General features: G+C 41.7%; 2 protein-coding genes across 2 annotated transcripts in view; both read right to left on the reverse strand.

The window, feature by feature from the left end:
* Nucleotides 1-7605: 7605 nt before the first annotated feature.
* LOC134332147 (serine/threonine-protein kinase PLK2-like) lies at nucleotides 7606-12514 on the reverse strand. The gene is made up of 14 exons (XM_063013655.1): nucleotides 12265-12514; nucleotides 11970-12077; nucleotides 11766-11882; nucleotides 11529-11658; nucleotides 11254-11437; nucleotides 10969-11167; nucleotides 10717-10861; nucleotides 10508-10602; nucleotides 10254-10389; nucleotides 10044-10124; nucleotides 9753-9912; nucleotides 8657-8786; nucleotides 8452-8562; nucleotides 7606-8367 (listed from the first exon to the last, which is right to left on the reverse strand). The coding sequence occupies exons 1-14, from the start codon at nucleotides 12463-12465 to the stop codon at nucleotides 8176-8178; spliced, it is 1989 nt and encodes a 662-aa protein (XP_062869725.1). The 5' UTR covers nucleotides 12466-12514; the 3' UTR covers nucleotides 7606-8175.
* An 821-nt stretch (nucleotides 12515-13335) lies between these two features.
* Nucleotides 13336-20672, reverse strand: part of LOC134332930 (ATP synthase subunit C lysine N-methyltransferase-like) — a 46241-nt gene continuing 38904 nt past the window's right edge. The window contains 6 exon segments of the mRNA XM_063014764.1: nucleotides 13336-13356; nucleotides 14095-14240; nucleotides 14243-14288; nucleotides 15158-15208; nucleotides 15289-15441; nucleotides 16639-17004. Coding sequence (XP_062870834.1) covers nucleotides 13336-13356; nucleotides 14095-14240; nucleotides 14243-14288; nucleotides 15158-15208; nucleotides 15289-15441; nucleotides 16639-16911 — 690 coding nt within the window. The 5' untranslated portion in view covers nucleotides 16912-17004.

Here is a 20672-nt window from a genome sequence, read left to right on the forward strand (position 1 = left end):
GCTGATAACAGTCTGGATGATCCTTTTCGTCTTTGGTCCGGAGCACACGGCGTCCATTTTTTCCAAAAAAAGACTTGGAATGCTGATTCATCTGACCACAATACACGTTTCCACTGTGTGCTGGTCCATCCTAGATGCCTCTGAGCCCAGAGAAGTCGACGCTGCTTTTGGACATGGTTAACATGAGGCTTCTTTTTTCCACAGTAAAGTTTTAAGTGGCATTTGTGCATCTAACTCTGTATTGTAGTGCTTGACAAAGGTTTGCCAAAGTAATCCCTCACCCATGTGGTTATATCAGCTATTGTTGAGTGGCGGTTCTTGATGCAGTGCGTCTGAGGGATCTTGCGCCCTTGGCCTTTACGCACTGAAATTCCTTTAATGATATTATGCACTGTAGAGGGAGAAATATGGAAATCCCTTCCAGTCTTTCTTTGAGGTACACTGTTTTTACATATTTCAATAATTTTCTCACTTATTTATCCTCTGTATAATAATAGAAGTTGAGTGATGCAACAAGACAGTAACCTAAACCACTTGACTGGAAATGTTAGTGTAGTATACTGCTTTGCTCCTTCAAAACAGAATTATGTAACACACTTACTGTGTGAGGAAAAGTAGGAAACTGGGACAAATGCGTGATTCATGTATGTAATATGGAACAGTTGGACCAAAGACAATGCCCTAATGACAGATGGCCATTATGTAAGCTTGCATGATTCAGGGTTTTCACATGTTGTTTTCTAGCACTTTATATCTGCATGGAACAGTGGCATCCTCTCGATCACCCTAATATATATGCAAGGACATTGAATTAGCATTTTCCAGGAAACATAAATATATAAATACTAATGCATGTATTCCAGTGAGGTTTTAGGTGTAGTATGGGCTCTCAGCTCTGTATGATGTTCATGGTGTGCATCCTCTCAGTGGGACAGAGCCAATAAGTTGAACCAAGGGACACAGTGTCATGTTGAAGTAGACAAGGACCTCACGTAAACTGTTACTTTAAAGTTAGTAATTGTAACATGGCAGTATTAAAATATCCTGCTACTCTAAAATAGGTAATTCATTTTCTGCATCGTTCAACTGATAAATAATGTAGCTCTGCATACACAACCCCAAATCAGAAAAAGTTGGGACAGCATGGAAAATGCAAATAATAAAAAAACACAGAATTTCTTCTGTAATTGTTCTACAATTACTGACTGTAGTCCATATGTTTCTCTTTCTTTTTTAGCCTGCGTTCACTCTGTTATTCAATGGTCAGGACCCCCACAGGACAACTACAGAGCAGGTATTATATAGGTTGTGGATCATTCTCAGCACTGCAGTGACACTGACATGGTGGTGCTGTGTTAGAGTGTGTTGTGCTGGTATGAGTGGATCAGACACAGCAGCGCTGCTGGAGTTTTTAAATACCGTGTTCACTCACTGTCCACTCTATTAGACAATCCTACCTAGTTGGTCCACCTTATAGATGTAAAGTCAGAGACAATTGCTCATCTATTGCTGCTGTTTGAGTTGGTCATCTTCTAGACCTTCATCAGTGGTCACAGGACGCTGTTGGCTGGTTATTTTTGATTGGTGGACTATTTTTAATCCAGCAGTGACAGTGAGGTGATTAAAAACTTCATCAGCAGTGCTGTGTCTCATCCACTCGTACCAGCACAACACACACTAACACAACCACCACCATATACCTACTCTGTAGTGGTCCTGGGAGAGTTCTGACCATTGAAGAAAAGCATTAAAAGGGGCTAACAAAGCATGCCGAGAAACAGATTGACTACAGTCAGTAATTGTAGATTACGGTAAGTGGAGCTGATAAAATGGACAGTGTGTGTAGAAAACAGAAGGTGGTTTTAATGTTTTGGCTGATCAGTGTATAAGACAATAATACCATCCTATAGAAAGAAACCTTTAAAGAAGAGTGGAGACTGGTATAGTGAAAGGTGGCAGCTGCAAATACATGTCCTTGAGTTAGTATATCCAACAATTTTCAGTCATGATCAGATGTCCATATATTTTTGGCCATACAGTGTAATAGCTGTAGAAATTGTTAAAGTAATGTTAAAATGCAATTACACTTAAACTTACTGACCTCCGCCAAGGACAAAGAGAGAGTTCACTTCATGGATTTGCTGCAAGCCGAGACAGATTTGCATAAACTTTTGCATTGTTCAGAAAACATTTTCTTCCTTTTCTGCAACAGGTGAACAACATGGCTGGGTTGCATCAAGCCTTTTCTTTCTGACAGCTTCTATTGCTTTTTTGCATACTTAATTAATTGTTTTGGATTAGCAAATAAAAAAATATATATTTGACCGCAGACAGGATGAACCTGAGATATTTCATGTTTTGTCTGCTCAACTTCATTTCATTTATTAATAAACATCCATTCCTGCATTTCAGACCTGCAACACATTCCTAAAGTTGGGACAGGGGCAATTTAGGTCTAGTAATGAGGTGAAAAAACTAAATAATGATGTGATTTCAAACAGGTGATTGTAATCATGGTTTGGTACAAAAGCAGCATCCAGGAAGGGCTGAGTCTTTGGTAAGCAAAGATGATCAGAGGATCTCCAATTTGTCAAAAAATGTGTGAGAAAATGATTGAAATGTTTAAAAACAAAAACACCTCAAAAAAAGATTGAAAGGGATTTACATATTTCTCCCTCTACAGTGCATAATATCATTAAACAATTCAAGGAGTCAGAAGGAATTTCAGTGCTTAAGCTGAATGCCCGTGATGTTCAATCCCTCAGACGGCACTGCATCAAGAACCGCCACTCAACAATAGCTGATATAACCACATGGGTGAGGGATTACTTTAGCAAGCCTTTGTCAAGCACTACAATACAGAGTTAGATGCACAAATGCCACTTAAAACTTTACTGTGCAAAAAAGAAGCCTTATGTTAACCATGTCCAGAAGCGGCATCAACTTTTCTGGGCTCGGAGGCATCTAGGATGGACCATCACACAATGGAAACGTGTATTGTGGTCAGATGAATCAGCATTCCAGGTCTTTTTTGGAACAAATGGACGCTGTGTGCTTCGGACCAAAGACAAAAAGGACCATCCAGACTGTTATCAGCAACAAGTCCAAAAGCCAGGGTCTGTCATGGTATGGGGCTGTGTCAGTGCCCTTGGCAGAGGTCATTTACACTTCTGTGATGGCAGTATTAATGCAGAAAAGTACACTGAGATCTAAGAGTGACATATGCTGCCTTCAAGATGTCTTCTTTTCCGGGGACGTCCATGCATTTTTCAACAAGACAATGCAAAACCACATGCTAGTCAGATACGGCAAAACATAGGCAAGAAACAGTCAACACTAGACTGGAAAATTTGGCTTTGGGAAGCATAACACCATGCAAGACACACAGGGAATTAATACAGAACTGATCAAAGGGAACACTGACAACAGTGCAGTGCAGTGCTGAGAATGACTCACCACCCAAATAATACCTGCTCTGTTGGGGTCCTGACCATTGAAGAACAGGGTGAAAGCAGGCTAAAAAGGCATGTAGAGAAACAGATGGACTACAGTCAGTAATTGTAGAACTACAAAGTGCTTCTATATGGTAAGTGGAGCTGATAAACTGGACAGTAAGAGTAGAAACAAGGAGGTGGTTTTAATGTTATGGCTGATTGGTGTATATTTTTGACTGAGAATAGTTTTAAAGTATTATATAATGGTCAACGGTCCATCTAATCCTTCCTGTCTATTAAATAATCCCACAATGATTCTAGACAGCTTATTCTTCATGGCACCAGATGGCACGAGTAGGAACTTCAGTCTGCCAACTGTTGGGTTGTTGTGTTGGCTCACAAAAACTTTGTTTCATTAAAGCCAAAAGAAAAGACACCAGTTGGATGCATGCACAGAGGAAGACAAAGAGCCAAAAAAAAAGTTGGTTCCATTTTGAGACGAACAAATGTGACCCATTTTTTATTTTGATGTATTTTATTTCATTCAGATTTAATTGTAATGAATCATTTATTTCCTTTTAATGCAAACCATATTCCGAGAAGTTGGGACAAGCGCAAGCCAGGGAACTTTGCGGCATATGTATACAGAACTGATGTATGGCTTTTTCTTTGTGTGATTGAGTTTCCTTGCATTTCTTAAAGCAATGGTGGACTGGCTTAAGTGACAATGGATTTCCGAAGTACCCATATGCTAATGTGGCTATATTTAATGTAATACAGTGGTACCTTGTAACTCAACATCCCCTAAACTTAAAATCTTTGAAACTCAACGCCCTTCGTCAAGAAATTTGTACCCTTAAACTCAACGTTTACCCTAAACTCAATGTGCTCAGTTTTTTAACATTTATTTATTTAAAATAAACAATGAACAGCCGCTTTGTTCAGCACTCAGCTTGAGCGGTGCGGTAATACGTCATCAAAGTGTGCATATGAGACGAATCTGCATTTGTGTGGAATAACTGTCAAAATTACTCTGAAAGCTCCACATGTATCTGTGTTTAGCTGGATTTTTCTCCTGTTTCACTTTTAAACTTGTGTTATAGCTCGTGGTGCTGAGAAATTGTAAGAATCAGCTTTTTTTCGAGAGAGTCTAAAAGGCTTATCGTTCAGACAACTTTAGCATTTTAATAACTGTACTTGTTGCATTACTTTTGTGATGCACTTTAGCATGATACAGTGACTTGGGTTTGATCCTTGTCATCAGTCAACATCTGTAAGAAGTTTTCCAATTTATTTTACAACAATCAGAAAAAGTTGGGACAGCATGTGAAACACAGAGTTTCTTACATTTACTTTGACTTTTATTTGATTGCAGACAGGATGAACCTGAGATATTTAATATTTGGTCTGCTCAACTTCATTTCATTTATTAATACACATCCATTCCTGCATTTCAGGCCTGCAACACATTCCAAAAAAGTTAGGACAGTAAAGCATTTACCACTTTGTAATGTTGGCATTCCTTTTCATCACACTTAAAAGACGTTTTGGCACAGAGGATACCAAGTGATTTAGTGTTTCAGCTTTTATTTTGTCCCATTCTTCCTGCAAACACGTCTTAAGATGTGCCACAGTACGTCTTGAAGGCAGCATATGTTGCTCTAAGATCTCAGTGTACTTTTCTGCATTAATGCTGCCATCACAGAAGTGTAAATTACCTTTGCCAAGGGCACTGACACAGCCCCATACCATGACAGACCCTGGCTTTTGGACTTGTTGTTGATAACAGTCTGGATGGTCCTTTTCGGCTTTGGTCCGGAGCACACTGCGTCCATTTGTTCCCAAAAAGACCTGGAATGCTGATTCATCTGACCACAATACACGTTTTCACTGTGTGATGGTCCATTCTAGGTGCCGCAGAGCCCAGAAAAGTCGATGCCGGTTTTGGACATGGTTAACATAAGGCTTCTTTTTTGCACAGTAAAATTTTAAGTGGAATTTGTGCATCTAACTCTGTATTGTAGTGCTTGACAAAGGGTTGCCAAAGTAATCCCTCACCCATGTGGTTATATCAGCTATTGTTGGGTGGCGGTTCTTGATGCAGTGCCGTCTGTGGGATGGAAGATCACAGGTGTTCAGCTTAAGCTTGCACCCTTGGCCTTTACACTGAAATTCCTCCCGATTTCTTGAATCGTTTAATGATATTATGCACTGTAGAGGGAGAAATATGCAAATCCCTTCCCATCTTTCTTTGAGGTACATTGTTTTTAAACATTTCAATAATTTTCTCACACATTTGTTAATAAACTGGAGATCCTCTGATTTATTATTTAGTTCCTCATTATTTAGTTTTCTCACCTCATTACTAGCCCTAAATTGCCCCCGTCCCAACTTTTTTTGGAATGTGTTGCAGGCCTGAAATGCAGGAATGGATGTTTATTAATAAATGAAATGAAGTTGTGCAGACAAAACATGAAATCTCTCAGGTTCATCCTGTCTGCAATCAAATAAAAGTCAAAGTAAATGTAAGGAACACTGCATTTTTATTTTATTTTATTTTATTTCATTTTCCATACTGTCCCAACTTTTTCTGATATAGGGTTGTATATATAATACATTACAAATTACAATAATTAATCCAAGTTATTGGAAGCCTTCCCAGAAGAGTGGGAGCAGTTCCAGCCCCAAATGAATGGGGGGGTGGGGGTGGGGGTGGGGATGGGGTGGGGCTACATATCAATATGCCTTGTTTTTAATTGAAAAGTCAAAGAAGCTTATTGCCACATGCCCATATATCTCAAACAAGTAAGTCTTCAATTTAGCTTCCAGTGGTTTATATGACTCTAGGCTCATAAAGATTTACACACTAGAAAATACTGAAGATTTTATGGTTACTGAGTGTTTGATTAAAGGAAACTTTTCCACCTGTAAGCTTGTTTTATCACAAACACAGATTACTACGTGAACTAGAGTAGCATTATAACTGTTTTACACTGTTTCAATACACTCATCAGCCATAACATTAAAACCACCTCCTTGTTTCTACACTCACTGTCCATTTTATCAGCTCCACTTACCATATAGGAGCACTTTGTCGTTCTACAAATACTGACTGTAGTCCATCTGTTTCTCTGCATGCTTTGTTAGCCCCCTTTCATGCTGTTCTTCAATGGTCAGGACTCTCCCATGACCACTACAGAGTAGGTATTATTTATGTGGTGGGTCATTCTCAGCACTGCAGTGACACTGACATGGTGGTGGTGTCTTAGTGTGTGTTGTGCTGGAGTGAAGTTTTTAAATACCATGTCCACTCTATTAGACACTCCTACCTAGTTGGTCCACCTTAAAGATGTAAAGACAATCTCTCATCTATTGCTGCTGTTTGAGTTGGTCATCTTCTAGAACTTCATCGGTGGTCACAGGATGCTGCCCACAGAGCGCTGTTGGCTGGACATTTTTGGTTGGTGGACTATTCTCAGTCCAGCAGTGACAGTGAGGTGTTTAAAAACTCCAGCAGCATTGCTGTGTGATCCACTCATACCAGCACAACACACACTAACACACCACCAACATGTCAGTGTCACTGCAGTGCTAAAAATGATCCACCACCTAAATAATACCTACTCTGTAGTGGTCCTGGGAGAGTCCTGACCATAAAAGGGGGCTAACAAAGCATGCAGAGAAACAGATGGACTACAGTCAGTAATTGTAGAACTACATAGTGCTTCTATATGATATGTGGAGCTGATAAAATGGACAGTAAGTGTATTAACAAGGAGGTGGTTTTAATGTTATGGCTGATCGGTGTATAGTGAGAGAATATCGAATCAAGCCCTGTCAACACAAACACTGAGCAATTTCCTCTCGCTAGAAATAGGTGGTTGGGAATTGCAGACTCCCTTTGTGCATTCGTAGGTTTGTTTTTATACTTCGTTCAGTCCACAGAGATTTACATAACAGGCTGTGCCATCTGCAGTAGCTGACAATTGGCTGGCAGCACCACTACAACAACAACCGTTAAATGTTTCCGTTCGCTGTTGCCGAGTGTACAGTATTGACATCTGCCGCTTGTCACTCTTAAAACTGTATATTTATATAACTGTCAAAACAAGGTCAAGGGCATTTAACTCGCTGGGCATCCAAAAATCAGTCCAGAGGCAACAAACACATGTGAATTTAAGGTTAACTTTATTAAATAAATAAATACTGTTTACAAATAATAACTTACATCCATGGCACGCTTGTGTACGTCTCTCTATTCAATTATAGAGATAAGGTCTGGATCGTTATCCTTTTTCCCCGAACAGTGATTATGGGTGGCAGTTGGAGCCACCCACACAAAACTACGGCACTGGTTAAAGGCCATTTCATCCTGATGTTGAATGCATTCACAGTTTTACAGTGGTCTGCTCCAAACAGAGCTACACAACATCACCCTGCGCCACTGAAGCCATTTCTATGTACACAATAAATGCTAATATCCCAGCTTCAGCAGGCCAAGATTACTGCATATGTTCTTATAAAAAATGTCATTTAATGGTATCTTCTGGATCCAGCCCAGCTTTCTCGATCTTCTTGTTTTTAGAAGTCCATATAAATTTTTTGGGAGAGGACCAGTGTACCACTTGTACCTCAAATCCATTGCCACACCTCTGTAGCCCTAACTTAAGTTCCAATCAACGGAGGTCCATAAGAAAGTCCACCAAGCAACAAACAAAGTCTCATGAGTCGTCGTGCGCGTTCAGTTGCATCTCTGCAGAAGCATGTTGAGGGCGTATTCCATGCGGCTGCGCAGGTCCGACGAGCAGCCACAATGGAGCAGGGTGCTGAGGCGCACCGTGGTGGACACACGCTCTTCGTTGATGTATGTTAGCAGGTATTCGTCGTCCTGGCTGCACAGGATGATCTTGGTGTGGTCGTGGTAGAAGTTCACCTGTCAACGTCAAAGCGTAGTATTAGCAACCAGAAACCATGAGACATAACTCAGGAAACAGTCTCAGGAGAAAAGTGCAGTTACCTGAAATGTGCCATCGTTGAAAAGCATCATGAGGGCACGGTCCGATTTGAGCCACTGAAGGAGGTACAGCCTGGGTTTGCTGACGTCAGTCACGTTGGGCAAATCACCACCCTGAGAAATGAAAAGGTGAGCAATGTGAGATGAAGTTAGGAAACCTACACAAACTTGAGTTGGATATATGATTGCACTGAGTATGGATACTCACATCCATTAGATTTTCCTCCATATAATGTGCAAAGTACTTGAGGATGGTGACCTGGCTGACAAACTGCTCCGAAGCCTCACTGGTAGGAAAGACTGTGCACTGACCCAGCTCTGCATAGTAATGGACCGTCCTGCAAATCAAGAGACACATTAGCCTCAAATATATATTTGCCTGAGCAGAAAAACAAGAGAACTAACAAAAGGGTTAATACTTTAGCTCTCAAATGTACCTAGACTTACCATATAGGAGCACTTTGTAGTTCTACAATTACTGACTGTCGTCCATCTGTTTCTCTACATACTTTGTTAGCCCCCTTTCATGCTGTTCTTTAATGGTCAGGACTCTCCCAGGACCACTACAGAGCAGGTATTATTTGGCTGGTGGATCATTCTCAGCACTGCAGTGACACTGACATGGTTGGGGTGTGTTAGTGTGTGTTGTGCTGGTATGAGTGGATAAGACACAGCAGCGCTGATGGAGTTTTTGAGAATAGTCCACCAACCAAAAACATCCAGCCAACAGCGTCCCGCGGGCAGCGTCCTGTGACCACTGATGAAGGTCTAGAAGATGACCAACTCAAACAGCAGCAGTAGATGAGCGATCGTCTCTGACTTTACATCTACAAGGTGAACCAACTAGGTGGGAGTGTCTGATAGAGTGGACAGTGAGTGGACACGGTATTTAAAAACCGTGTCTGATCCACTCATACCACCACCCAAATAATACCTGCTCTGTGGTGGTCCTGTGGTGGTCCTGACCATTAAAGAACAGCATGAAAGGGGGCTAATAAAGCATGCAGGGAAACAGATGGACTACAGTCAGTAATTGTGGAACTACAAGTGGAGCTGATAAAATGGACAGTGAGTGTAGAAACAAGGAGGTGGTTTTAATGTTATGGCTGAATGCTAATTGTTACTTTACTAATAATGTAACAGTAGTCCACAACAAACCACACTAACCACATGGCCTACTTCAATTCATTAAAGTATTTACAGTCTCCCATCTACTTAGAACCCCATTGATTTAGAAATCGACCTACACTTGAGCCTTGTCAGTAATTAACTAAATCAAATGCACAAGTTTCTGATCTACTTACTTCTTATCTGCTAGCAGACTCATATGGGTGCCGTTGTTAAAAAGGACACCAACTGTGTGGTCCGACAACTGGTAACCAAATCCATACTTGTTGGAGTAGTCCACCCATTTAGTCACCCACTGAAGACTGCAGTTCAGGCTCTCTTTTGAAATCTCATTAGCTGTGGAGGAAAAAAAAATATTATAACATGTTATGACATGGAAGGTTATTTGATCCTGAATTGAATAGATGTCATATTGACATGTGGAATGCTAAGTCTAAGCAGGGGAAAACAGCATCTATTGCGCATACCTTCTGACATATTCTCCAGACAGCCTTTGAGTACTCTGGCAACAGTGTCTGCTACGGTGCCCATCGTACTATCTTCCAGGCCTGCCATCAAAACAAAACATAAATACCATTAGTCACCACATTTTAGAATCCATTAATACACAGACAACAAAGGAAACTGCTTCTAAAAGCATCACGGTGCAGCACAAACAGCATAATCGAAATACCTACATTCACTACTGCTGCTGCAGCTTCCCAGAGTGCCTCGCACGATCATGCGGATGGTGTCACGAATCTGTTGCTTGTTTCCCCCATCCTTGGCAGACACGACTGGCTTTCCGGTAGGTTGGACCGGTGGCTTACTGTCCTAAGGGAAAGAAAAGGAGAGCAGATGTAAGTCAAATATGTGGCCAGGGGTAAGGAGTATCCTTGTGTTCAAGCAGGAAGCTGAGGAAATGTGGCTGATTGCTGGGACAGATACTGACCTCAGGTGCTTGCCTGGAAGGCTGATTACTGACTGAGGCCTTCCTGAGGTCATGTCGCAGTTTGTGGATGTCCTCTTCCTCTTTTGTCAGTTTAGCTGCAAATAACATGTAGAAAACCAATTAGAACACAATACATTTTCCTAATAAAATGGTTTATATAAAATGGTTTGGCATCTATTCAAAGAAAACCAAAACTTTCAGGTGCTTACTTATTGTTTCTAAGTACTTTGCTTTGTCCTTCCTGCCACCAAACAGAGCAGCAGCAGCTTTCTTAAAGAAGCTCTTGGCAGGACTGTGTTGGAGGTCTGGCGCTGTATGACAGCAACTGGAAGACAACCTGTCTGGGGTAAAACCCTAAAAAAAAATAAAAAAAGACAAGAAAACCAGGTCTTAACACAAATGCTACAAGATGGCATAAGGCTTGTACTGTGTCCCAGACTTCATCATCTACTTATACATACCTGGCTGAAGAACTCATGGCATAGGATGTCATCAAGTCTCGGTCTGTGCTCTGGATTCTTGGCTAACATGCTGCTAATGAGATGCCTGGCTTGTGGAGACAGTGTGGATGGCATGGTGTACCGTGCTTCCCGTATGCACCGATATGTCTCCTTCAGATTGGTGGTTTCAAACGGAGGTCTGCCTAAAAGCATTGTGTACCTGTAAAGGCATAAAATATGCAGTTGAAGAGGAGCTCAAGATGGCATGTAGGGCCATGTATTCTAAACCCAGTGTTCACGACTTACATGACACAGCCGAGTGCCCAGACGTCTGATTCACAGCCATGACCTTGCTTGTTGAGAACTTCAGGAGACAGATAGTTAGGGGTTCCACAAATCGTTCTTCTCCGGTTTTCCACCGGTTCTAGCTTAGCTGCCAGGCCAAAGTCTCCTATCTTGAGTTCCATTGCTTCATTAATGAAGAAGTTGCCTGTAGATATGAAACAGGTGATTATGAATTCTGTTACAATGTGGCATGTAACCGGTGCGATTGATTCCTGGTAGATCCTTTAGTAGCGTACCTAATTTCAGATCTCTGTGAAGAATTTCTTGTTCGTGGAGATATTTCAATCCAGACACAATCTGTCTCAGGTAGTACCGAACCTCTGGTTCTGTGAGGACCTTGCGTGCTTTCAGGATGTGCGCCAATGACTAGGGAGAAGAAAACAGCACAATAAATATAAGCCCGGTGACAGATCCCGGTGCAGCAGATTGACAGCTTGATGTTGGGTGGAAGGGACTGTACTGACGATACTTACTCGACGACTACAGTGTTCCAGAAGTATATAAATATTGTCCTTGTCCTCGAAATGGTAATAGAACTGGACGATGTGTTTGTGATGAAGGGCTCTGTGCAATTCAATTTCTCTGTCGATCTGTCAAGAATGAAGAGGTAATTTATTGCTGAGAGGAAGTGAGTCAGCAAGCAAGCATATGAGAAAGTGATAAAGTAAGAAACACACCTTTTCCCTTTGGTGGGGTTTGGAGACACGCGTGTGTGGGATAATTTTTACAGCATACACTTTGCCTGAGGAGAGATCTGTAAATTCGTAACATTTGGCAAAGCCACCCTGTGAAGAGAAATGCAGTCAATCAGAATCCAGCAATCAGGATGGCATAACCGCACAACATGTCAAATCATGAATCAATTTTAATGTACGTGCTTTTACACAGAATCATGACCTGCTTCACAATGCCATCAAGTCCTTTAATAGTCTGTTAAAGTGTACTATGTCTATATAAATAATGCATCCATACCTTGCCGAGAACTTTTCCTCTACAGTAGCATTTCCCCGTGCTGCAGTCCGATATGATCCGTGACATTTCCTGCGTGGGGTGCGCGCTATCCTCTACCTTTCCATGTCTCGTCTCGCTTGCTTTGTACTGCGTGTGATCGCACATCTTGTTGTTGTTATTGTTGTGAACAGGTGGGTGAGAGATAGTCCTGAGTATATCCATCCTCTCGTCCACACGGTACAATGTCCCAACTCAACTGAGCGACTGTCGGTGCGGTTTTCTCTTTTATACAGCAACAGTCCTGCCTCTTTCCTCTCAGCGCCTGCGTCACGCCTCTCGGAGCGCTCAGTATCATTCATACCGCCCATACTACTGTTTCACTCTCTCTCTCTCTCTCTCTCTCTCTCTCTCTCTCACACACACACACACACACACACACACACACACACACACACACACTGGTGCTATACTGACATTAAAACCACCTCCTTGTTTCTACACTCACTGTCCATTTTATCAGCTCCACTTACCATACAGCTCCACTTACATACACTTACTGAATGTAGTCCATCTGTTTCTCTGCATACTTTGTTAGCCCCCTTTCATGCTGTTCTTCAATGGTCAGAACCACCAGAGGACCACCACAGAGCAGGTGTTATCTGATTCATTCATACCAGCACAACACACACTAACACACCACCACCATGCCAGTGTCACTGCAGTGCTGAGAATGATCCACCACCCAAATAATACCTGCTCTGTGGTGGGGAAAGAGAGACTAAAATACTACTAATAATATTTTTATTCATGTTGTAACAATGGGATGGCATGATGGCCTAGGTTCTTCTCCTCGGCCGATTTGTTTCTGTATGGAGTTTGCATGTTCTCCTTGTGTCTGTGTGAGTTTCTTCTGTGTTCTGTGGTTTTCTCCCACAAGTTTAAAGACTTGCAGTCAGGCCAGTTGGAGCTACTAGAAATTACCTTAAGTGTGTGTGTGTGTGTGTGTGTTTCCTGTGCGGCCGACGGCAACGTTACAGTACTTTAGCTCCTCCATGTGGTGTAAACTTGAATAAATGGCATGTACTTACCGAGCTATTTATTAGGTACCCCTGTCTGTACATTTGTTGATTATCGTATTAGCTATCACACAGATGAACTTGGTGGTTATTCTACAACCCCAAAAAAGTTTCTTCCATTTAGTTTGACTTTTATTTCATTGCAGACAGGATGAACCTGAGATATTTCATGTTTTATCTGCTCGAGTTCATTTCATTTATTAATAAACATTCATTCCTGCATTTCAGGCCTGCAACACATTCCAAAAAAAGTTGGGACAGTAAAGCATTTACCACTTTGTAATGTTGCCATTCCTTTTCACCAAGCTTAAATGCCGCTTCTGGACATGGTTAACATAAGGCTTCTTTTTTTGCTCAGTAAAGTGGCATTTGTGCATGTTACTCTGTATTGTAGTGCTTGACAAAGGTTTGCCAAAGTAATCCCTCGGCCATGTGGTTATATCAGCTATTGTTGAGTGGCGGTTCTTGATGCAGTGCCGCCTGAGGGATCGAAGATCACGGGCGTTCAGCTTAAGCTTGCACCCTTGGCCTTTATGCACTGAAATTCCACCTGATTCCTGTGTTTTTTTGTTATTTGCATTTTCCATTCTGTCCCAACTTTATCTAATTTGGGGTTGTATGATAAGCTGTACCAACCTTATGTCTAAACAATGGCTCATAACAATGGAAGCATTATAGATACAAATGTACTCTATTGGTAGCTGGACATGCTGGAGATTGGTTTTGAAAATCAAATCATCAAAGTATTATTATTATTTTTTATTTTTTCCATTACAGTAGGATTTGACTTGGCTGGGTTATGTGTCTTCTAAGAGGATGTAGTAGATCTTGTCTCTGATGCAGCTGGAACATTGTATGCTCAGACTTGGTCCTGTCCAGAGCCTCTCGTGCAGGTGTAAAACCAGTTTGGAAAAGGAAATCGGCATCTCTAGGAAGCTCACTCAGAAGCTTCTTCTCCAAATCCTCCATCTGACAAGATAAATATCGTTATAAAATTAAATTGGTTATACAAAGTAAGTTACATACACTGATCAGCCATAACATTAAAACCACCTCCTTGTTTCCACACTCACTGTCCATTTGATCAGCTTCACTTACCATACAGACACACTTTGTAGTTCTACAATTACTGACTGTAGTCCATCTATTTCTCTACATATCTTTTTAGCCTGCTTTCACTCTGTTCTTCAATGGTTAGGACCCCCACAGGGCCACCACAGAGCAGGTATTACAGTATTTAGATGGTGGATCATTCTCAGCACTGCAGTGACAATGACATGATGGTGGTGTGTTAGTGTGTGTTGTGCTGGTATGAGTGGATCAGACACAGCAATGCTGCTGGAGTTTTTAAATACCATGTCCACTCAATGTCCACTATATTAGACACTCCTACCTAGTTGGTCCACCTTGTAGATGTAAAGATCTGTTGTTTGAGTTGGTCATCTTCTAGACCTTCATCAGTGGTCACAGGACGCTGCCCACTGGGCGCTTTTGGCTGGATATTTTTGGTTGGTGGACTATTCTCAGTCCAGCAGTGACAGTGAGGTGTTTAGAAACTCCAGAAGCATTGCTGTGTCTGAGCCACTCATACCAGCACAACACACACTAACACACCACTACCAAGTCAGTGTCACTGCAGTGCTGAGAATGATCCACCACCCAAATAATACCTGCTCTGTAGTGGTCTTGTGAGAGTCCTGAGCATTAAAGAAAAATAGATCAGGGTGTTTAAACACTTTTAGCCATATTGACTGTTTGAAATCCGAATGCTGGCCTGCACTGCCCCCAAGTGGCTCAAAGTGTGCAATACACTTCAGTGTATTCTATTTACTACTTACCACAGCAGGTGCCAGGAATGCGATCACGTTTGTGTATTTCGACAGGTCAGTCTGATTAAAGACAGAGGTTACAATAATAAAGCTTTATAATAAGACATGAAGTGCTTGAACTAAAATTAAAATGTACAGACATCATAAATACCTTCCAAAAAATCCTGCTTTACAAAGGAGGCTTGGGTGTGTGGTATCCCTCTCCACCATGATTGGGCTCGAGAGTAGGCTAACAGCATAGGGTTAACCTCAAACCCTGTGCACTGGAACCCTGCTGGGCATGCTGCAAACACCTACCAGAGATGTTCACAAGTCACAAAATACGAGTCCGAGTTAAGTCACGAGTGAAGTCCGTAACAAGAAGGTACCAGTTAAAAGCTTAAACTGATACGTTTTGTCTTCCTTGCAAAACAAAAGCGCAAGATAAATCACGGCACATCAGCCAAAATCCTAAACACCACTGCTAGTCCATCTGTTTCTCTGCATGTTTCTCACCCTGTTTTACATTGGTCAGGACCCCCACAGGACCACTACAGAGTAGGTATTATTTGGGTAGTGGATCATTCTCAGCACTGCAGTGACACTGACATGGTGGTGGTGTGTTAGTGTGTGTTGTGCTGTTATGAGTGGATCAGACACCTCACTGTCACTGCTGGACTGAAAATAGTCCACCAACCAAAAATATCCAGCCAACAGCACCCCATGGGCAGCTGATGAAGGTCTAGAAGATGACAAACTCAGACAGCAGCAATAGATGAGCGATCGTCTCTGACTTTACATCTACAAGGTGGACCAACTAGGTAGGAGTGTCTAATAGAGTGGACAGTGAGTGGACATGGTATTTAAAAACTCCAGCAGCACTGCTGTGTCTGATCCACTCATACCAGCACAACACACACTAACACACCACCACCATGTCAGTGTCACTGCAGTGCTGAGAATGATCCACCACCCAAATAATATCTGCTCTGTGGTGGTCCTGTGGGGGTCCTGACCATTGAAGAACAGCATGAAAGGGGGCTAACAAAGCATGCAGAGAAACAGATGGACTATAGTCAGTAATTGTAGAACTACAAAGTGCTTCTATATGGTAAAATGGACAGTGAGTGTAGAAACAATGAGGTGGTTTGAATGTTATGCCTGATCGATGTATGTTTGTGTGTATATGTGTGTCTGCCCTGCAATGGACTGGCACCCCGTTCAGGGTGTTACTGTGTACCTTGCGCCCACTGAAAAAGCTAGGATAGGCTCCAGCACTCCTGTGACCCTAATTGGATAAGCGGTTAAAAAAGTGAGTAGATGAGTGAATGTAGGTCCTATACGAATCTGCCACCCTAAAATGCAGCCAGTAAGTGTTAAGGGGGGCATATGCAAGCAAGGGGGTCTTGCAACTATATGCACATGAAATGCATTAAGTACATCCAAAATGGGACAACACAAAAAGTAGACAAAAAAACCCCCAGCAAATCCTATCTACTATCCTTACTCACAAATTGTCCATCTCCAGATCCTAAATCAGCCAGCCGACCTCGTCTCCCTTCCAGCAATTTCATCACATTCTGGGTCTGCTCTTTTGTGGAAGGTAAAAATGGCACCTTTAGCCGAAAAGGTACCTTCAGCCCAGGCATACAGAACATGGCCCCGAGACTGTAGACACCAGAGAAAATAGCTCCTGCCACGAAGGTCAAAACCCAGTTGTCCCGATAACGGCTGAGCAATTGAGAGTTTTTATCCTGAAGGATTATCTCAATTGAGTCCTCCATAGTGGTATTGAATCAGGACAAGAACGGTGACAAAAGTGGTGTCTAGTGTTGAAGGAGATCACTGCAAACCTGTGTCACACACATGCATGCACACTTATATACACACGCACACACAATAGACAAAAAATAGGGGTTAATTTACTTGAAAAAGACAAAAGAGACCACACTTGCACTTAAAATACACTCACCGACCACTTTATTGAGAACATAATACTAGGGGACCTTACTTTGCTTTTAGAACAACCTAGATTATAGTGTTCAGTAACATTCCTTTGTGATTTAGGGCCATGTTTACATTATTGTGTTACATAAATGCTGCAGATTTGTCATCAGCACATATGCAAATAATAAAAAAACACAGAGTTTCTTACATTTACTTTGACTTTTATTTGATTGCAGACAGGATAAACCTGAGATATTTCATTTATTAATAAACGTCCATTTCTGCATTTCAGGTCTGCACACATTCCAAAAAAAGTTGGGACAGTACAGCATTTACCACTCTAATGTTGCCATTCCTTTTCACCACACTTAAAAGTCGTTTTGGCACAGAGGATACCAAGTGATTCAGTGTTTCAGCTTTTATTTTGTACCATTCTTCCTGCAAACACGTCTTAATATGTGCAACACTACGGGGTCGTCGTTGTTGCATTTTTCCTTTCAAAATTCTCTATTGGGGACAGATCAGGACTGCAGGCAGGCCAGTCCAGTACCCGTACCCTCTTCTTCCGCAGCCATGCCTTTGTAATGTGTGCAGCATGTGGTTTTGCATTGTCTTGTTGAAAAATGCATGGACGTCCCTGGAAAAGATGACGTCTTGAAGGCAACATAAGTTGCTCTAAGATCTCAATGTACAGTACTTTTCTGCATTAATGCTGCCATCACAGAAGCGTAAATGACCTTTACCAAGGGCACTGACACAGCCCCATACCATCACAGACCCTGGCTTTTAGACTTGTTGCTAATAACAGTCTGGATGGTCCTTTTCATCTTTGGTCCGGAGCACACAGCTTCCTTTTTTTCCAAAAAAGACCTGGAATGCTGATTCATCTGACCACAATACACGTTTCCACTGTGTGATGGTCCATCCTAGATGCCTCTGAGCCCCGAGAAGTCGATGCCACTTCTGGACATGGTTAACATAAGGCTGCTTTTTTGCACAGTAAAGTTTTAAGTGGCACTTGTGCATGTAACTCTGTATTGTAGTGCTTGACAAAGGTTTGCCAAAGTAATCCCTCGCCCATGTGGTTATATCAGCTATTGTTGAGTGGCGGTTCTTGATGCAGTGCCGTCTGAGGGATCGAAGATCATGTGCGTTTAGCTTAAGCTTGCGCCCTTAGCCTTTACGCACTGAAATTCCTCCTGATTCCTTGAATGGTTTAATGATATTATGCACTGTAGAGGGAGAAATATGCAAATCCCTTCCAATCTTTCTTTGAGGTACATTGTTTTTAAACATTTCAATCATTTTCTCACACATTTGTTGACAAACTGGAGATCCTCTGATCATCTTTGTTCATCAAAGACTTTCCTGGATGCTGCTTTTGTACCAAACCATGATTACAATCACCTGTTTAAAATCGCATCATTATTTAGTTTTTTCATCTCATTACTAGCCCTAAATTGCCCCCGTCCCAACTTTGTTTTTGAAATGTGTTGCAGGCCTGAAATGCAGGAATGGATGTTTATCAATAAATGAAATTAAGCTGAGCAGACAAAACATGAAATATCTCAGGTTCATCCTGTCTGCAATTAAATAAAAGTCAAAGTAAATGTAAGACACTTTGCGTTTTTTTATTACTTGCATTTTCCATGCTGTCTCAACTTTTTCTGATTTGGGGTTGTAACATTTTACCTTTTGTCCAAGCTTACTGGGGCTTGAGTTTGTTTAAAGCAATGTACATTTATTTTGGAGTCACAGAACTGCAGTTTTTATGAGCTGGTGTAACAGGGTTACTTGAGGTAAAAGCTGTATGTATATAAAATAGCGAATGCCATAGTGCGAAATGCTTTAGTACACACTGACACCATAATTCCTATCATTAAGAGGCAATTTCTGCTTATGTTAATTACATAATCTAATAGTTATGTAGACATTTAAATGTATAACTAAGCTGTGAAGCTGTGACGTGCATGAATAAAGCAAAATAAAGCCTCCATTCAGTGTGCAGTTCAGTAAACACAGCAGCTTGTAGCTTTACCTTATGCAGTAGATGTGCTTTGGCTCCAAATTACAGTTCCTAGTCTACTTTATTTTTATATAATTTATCCTATTCCTACCTTGCCAGCTGTATGAGCTTTAAATGAGAGAAAGGAAAATGTCGGGAAATGTGGAACTTGCACTCAGTATGTCTAAAGGTTGATGGTTAGAAGAGAGTGACAACGCATTCAGACCAATGAGAATGCAGTTCACCATTTTTCCTTCCTCAGCTGTTCTGCATTAAAATAGTAATAATAATAATAAGTTACACTTATATAGCGCCTTTCACAAAAACCCAAGGTCGCTTTACAAACAAAAATAACAAAAAATAACAATCACACCAAAATAGCAGGGGAGGAAGGGGAAAAGTGCAGAGAAAAGAGATGGGTTTTTAGTACAGTTTTAAATTTGGATAGAGAAGTAGTAGACCGTAACGAGGATGGAAGAGAGTTCCAAAGCGCAGGGGCAGCAACACTGAAAGATCGGCCACCCATGGTGCTCAGTCTGAACCTGGGGACCACTAGGAGACCGGCATCTGATGACCTTAGGTTACGGGATGGATTGTAAAATTTTAGGAGGTCTGAAAGATAACGGGGACCCAACCCATGGAGTGCCTTATAGGTGAGAAGTATAATTTTGTACTGTATGCGCATGGTAATGGGCAGCCAGTGAAGCTGCTTCAGGACTGGGGTGATGTGATCAGACTTCTTTGTATGGGTTAAGATCCGTGCAGCAGAATTCTGGACTATTTGCAAGGAGCGTATAGATTTAGAGGGAAGCCCATGGAGCAAAGAATTGCAATAGTCCAGCCGAGAAGTCACAAAGGCATGGACCAGCGTCTCAGCTGCTGCAGAGGACAGTAGAGGGCGGATACGGAAGAATGCAGACCTGGATAGAGATTTTATGTGCGGTTCAAAACACAGAAGGGGATCAAACAGAACACCGAGATTGAGGACAGTGTCTGAGGGTGTGATTATGATGTCATTGATAGAAAGGACAGAGTTAGAGAGAGAGTGGACGGTGGACTTTGTACCAGTAATTAGAAACTCTGTTTTCTGAGCATTCAGTAAAAGAAAATTTGCCTGAAGCCAGGAGTTTAGTTCATTAAGACATCTAGTTAGGTGAGCGGGAGGAAAAGGATCTGTCGGTTTGAAACTAAGATAAACCTGAGTGTCGTCAGCGTAACAATGAAAATTTAACTTGTACCTGCGAAAAATGTTGCCGAGTGGGAGGATATAGATAATAAAGAGAAGGGGACCAAGGACGGACCCCTGAGGAACACCTTGCTTGATGGACACTGTATCCGATACATAATTCCTGATTGCGATAAACTGATGCCTGTCAGTCAGATACGAATGAAACCAGGATAGTACAGTCCCTGAGAGACCAATCTCAGTGAGCCGAGTTAGAAGAAGGCTATGGTTGACTGTATCAAAGGCAGCAGTAAGGTCCAGGAGCAATAAAATGGACGCACAACCGGAATCAGCAGATGAAAGGAGGTCATTTAGGACACACAGAAGAGCAGTCTCTGTGCTGTGGTGAGAACGAAAGCCAGATTGAA

This window comes from Trichomycterus rosablanca, chromosome 18 (genome assembly GCF_030014385.1).
Source record: "Trichomycterus rosablanca isolate fTriRos1 chromosome 18, fTriRos1.hap1, whole genome shotgun sequence".
Lineage (NCBI taxonomy): Eukaryota > Metazoa > Chordata > Actinopteri > Siluriformes > Trichomycteridae > Trichomycterus > Trichomycterus rosablanca.